The sequence below is a fragment of the Sprattus sprattus genome, assembly GCF_963457725.1.
Source record: "Sprattus sprattus genome assembly, chromosome: 2".
NCBI classification, from domain to species: domain Eukaryota; kingdom Metazoa; phylum Chordata; class Actinopteri; order Clupeiformes; family Clupeidae; genus Sprattus; species Sprattus sprattus.
Genome location: NC_137921.1, coordinates 37,731,516 through 37,733,646, shown reverse-complemented (window position 1 = coordinate 37,733,646; position 2,131 = coordinate 37,731,516). Strand labels below are relative to the sequence as shown.

Genomic DNA, 2,131 nt, shown 5'->3' with positions numbered 1-2,131 from the left:
ATGAATCTTGCTAACTTTTCTTACTTCTCGGGCATGTGCAACATGACGGCGGAGTCGCAGCACTCGCCAGCCGAGGCTGCCAGTCCAGTGGTGGTATCACCCAATGTTAGCCTGGACTCGCCCATACCTCAATCTCTGCTGCATCAGGCTCGAACCAAAGATGGGGTTCTCATCAAGTCGGAACCGCGGGGGAGCAGTCCCAACACTGACAGGGAGGAGGGAGTGTCTTTGGGTCAAACCGAGGAGCATCTGCCGCCAAGTGGGAGTCGACGTAGGAAAAGGCCGGTACAGCGGGGAAAGCCTCCATATAGTTACATTGCCTTAATTGCCATGGCCATAGCCAACTCCCCTGAGAGAAAACTCACGTTGGGTGGTATCTATAAATTCATCATGGAACGCTTTCCCTTTTACCGTGAGAATTCCAAGAAGTGGCAAAACTCAATACGCCATAACTTAACTTTAAATGACTGCTTTGTAAAGATTCCAAGAGAGCCCGGGAGGCCCGGTAAAGGCAACTACTGGACATTAGACCCTGCAGCTGAAGACATGTTTGACAACGGTAGTTTTCTACGGAGGAGAAAGAGGTTCAAGCGAACTGACGTGAGTACGTATCCCGGCTACATGCAGAGCTCCAGCGCCTTTACGCCAGCACCAATGGGTAGACCGACATACCCTAACACGCTGTATCCTGGAATGGCATCCAGCTACGGCTCACAGCTGGCAGGGTCTCCTCACCCAGCCATGCTTCATCATTACCAGGCATCGGCCGGGGTCGCTCAAGGACAGCCGAGGATGTTCAGCATCGACAACATCATTAGTCAGCAATCGGTCATGCAGAGCGGGCCTGGAGGAGAGCTCAACCCTCAAGCGATGGGGTTGGGCAGTGGCGACCTGGGGGCCATGTCGGCCAGCTGTTCAGTCACCGGCACTGACTCCACATGCTTTCAGACGCAATCTATGAACCCCACAGCAAACATGCTCAGTAGGAACAGTGGCGGCCTTACATCAAATCTCACGTCAGGGTACCCTTACAACACATCGGCCTCACCTCCTCACTTACCTGCAGTCTCACAGTCCGGTTTCTCACCGGGTAGCTCACAGGTGTACTGCACTGGCAACCGAATCTCGCTACCTCCTGTGCGCTCTGGATCTTGTGCCGAACACACAGAACAGCTCCTTGGACTATCTGGCCCTGCAATGAACTCGTATAACAACTCTTACATGAGACAGACCAACTTTGCGTCAGGCCTTGAGCGGTATATGTAAGAGAGAGACATGCAAATACTCAGAGACTGCCAGTACAGCCAGTACGGCCAGTACATTCCAGATACCAGATACAATCCAATACGTTGGTGTTGTTTTAGATACGTTTCGTTTATTATCTTTCTATATGGAAATGTTGGACATTTGAATAGCTTTTTTTAAAAAAACCTGTTGATATCAAACTAAAAGAGTAGGCTTTGTATTCAGAGTTAATTTGGTGTGTGTGTCTCAAGTCTTGAAATGTTTTCGATTAGGCTACTATCATATTTAAACGACCGTAACCACACCACTGAAATAAAGTTGGCCAGATGTTTTTCTAAATGTATAATTTTCATGTGAGTTGTTGTAGATGTCTTTAAATGATATTTTCTGTATAGTAGGCTATAAATTGAAATATTAGCAAATAAATGTGGTATATCCAAAATCTTGCGACTGGCTGTGTTTTACAAATCATTTTTGCCATGCCACTCTCGTCTTAATTCATGGTGTTATGTATATGTTTTCAGTTCTTACAGGGCATGAATACCCTCTCAGTAAAGCCATTATTTAGTTGCTCCACTCTATGTGCGCACTAGTTCATGTCAATACATCAACTCCATATAGGGGAATACAGAACATCATTTAGGGAGGTCTATCAAAGTGTCATCCATCTAAATCTTTATTCCATCTTCATGCTACATTTATAGCTTTTGCTGGTTATGTTTAACAGTGGGACTACATTTTGAGGCAGTTGCCTTACATGTTTTATGGTCTTGACTTCACCCAAAGTAGGCCCACCCTAACGCAAATAGACTGATGTATTCACGTCCCAACAGGCTAATGTCAAACAAACACAAAATAGCACTAGATATTATTTTGATATCAACAA

The 2,131-nt window shown here is 46.0% G+C and overlaps 1 protein-coding gene across 1 annotated transcript; it reads left to right on the top strand.

Moving 5' to 3' along the window:
• foxe3 (forkhead box E3) lies at window positions 1–1,266 on the top strand (the record flags this gene model as incomplete). The annotated part of the gene is made up of 1 exon (XM_080860675.1): window positions 1–1,266. One exon carries the CDS (start codon window positions 1–3, stop codon window positions 1,264–1,266), a length of 1,266 nt encoding a protein of 421 aa, XP_080716801.1.
• Window positions 1,267–2,131: the final 865 nt, after the last annotated feature.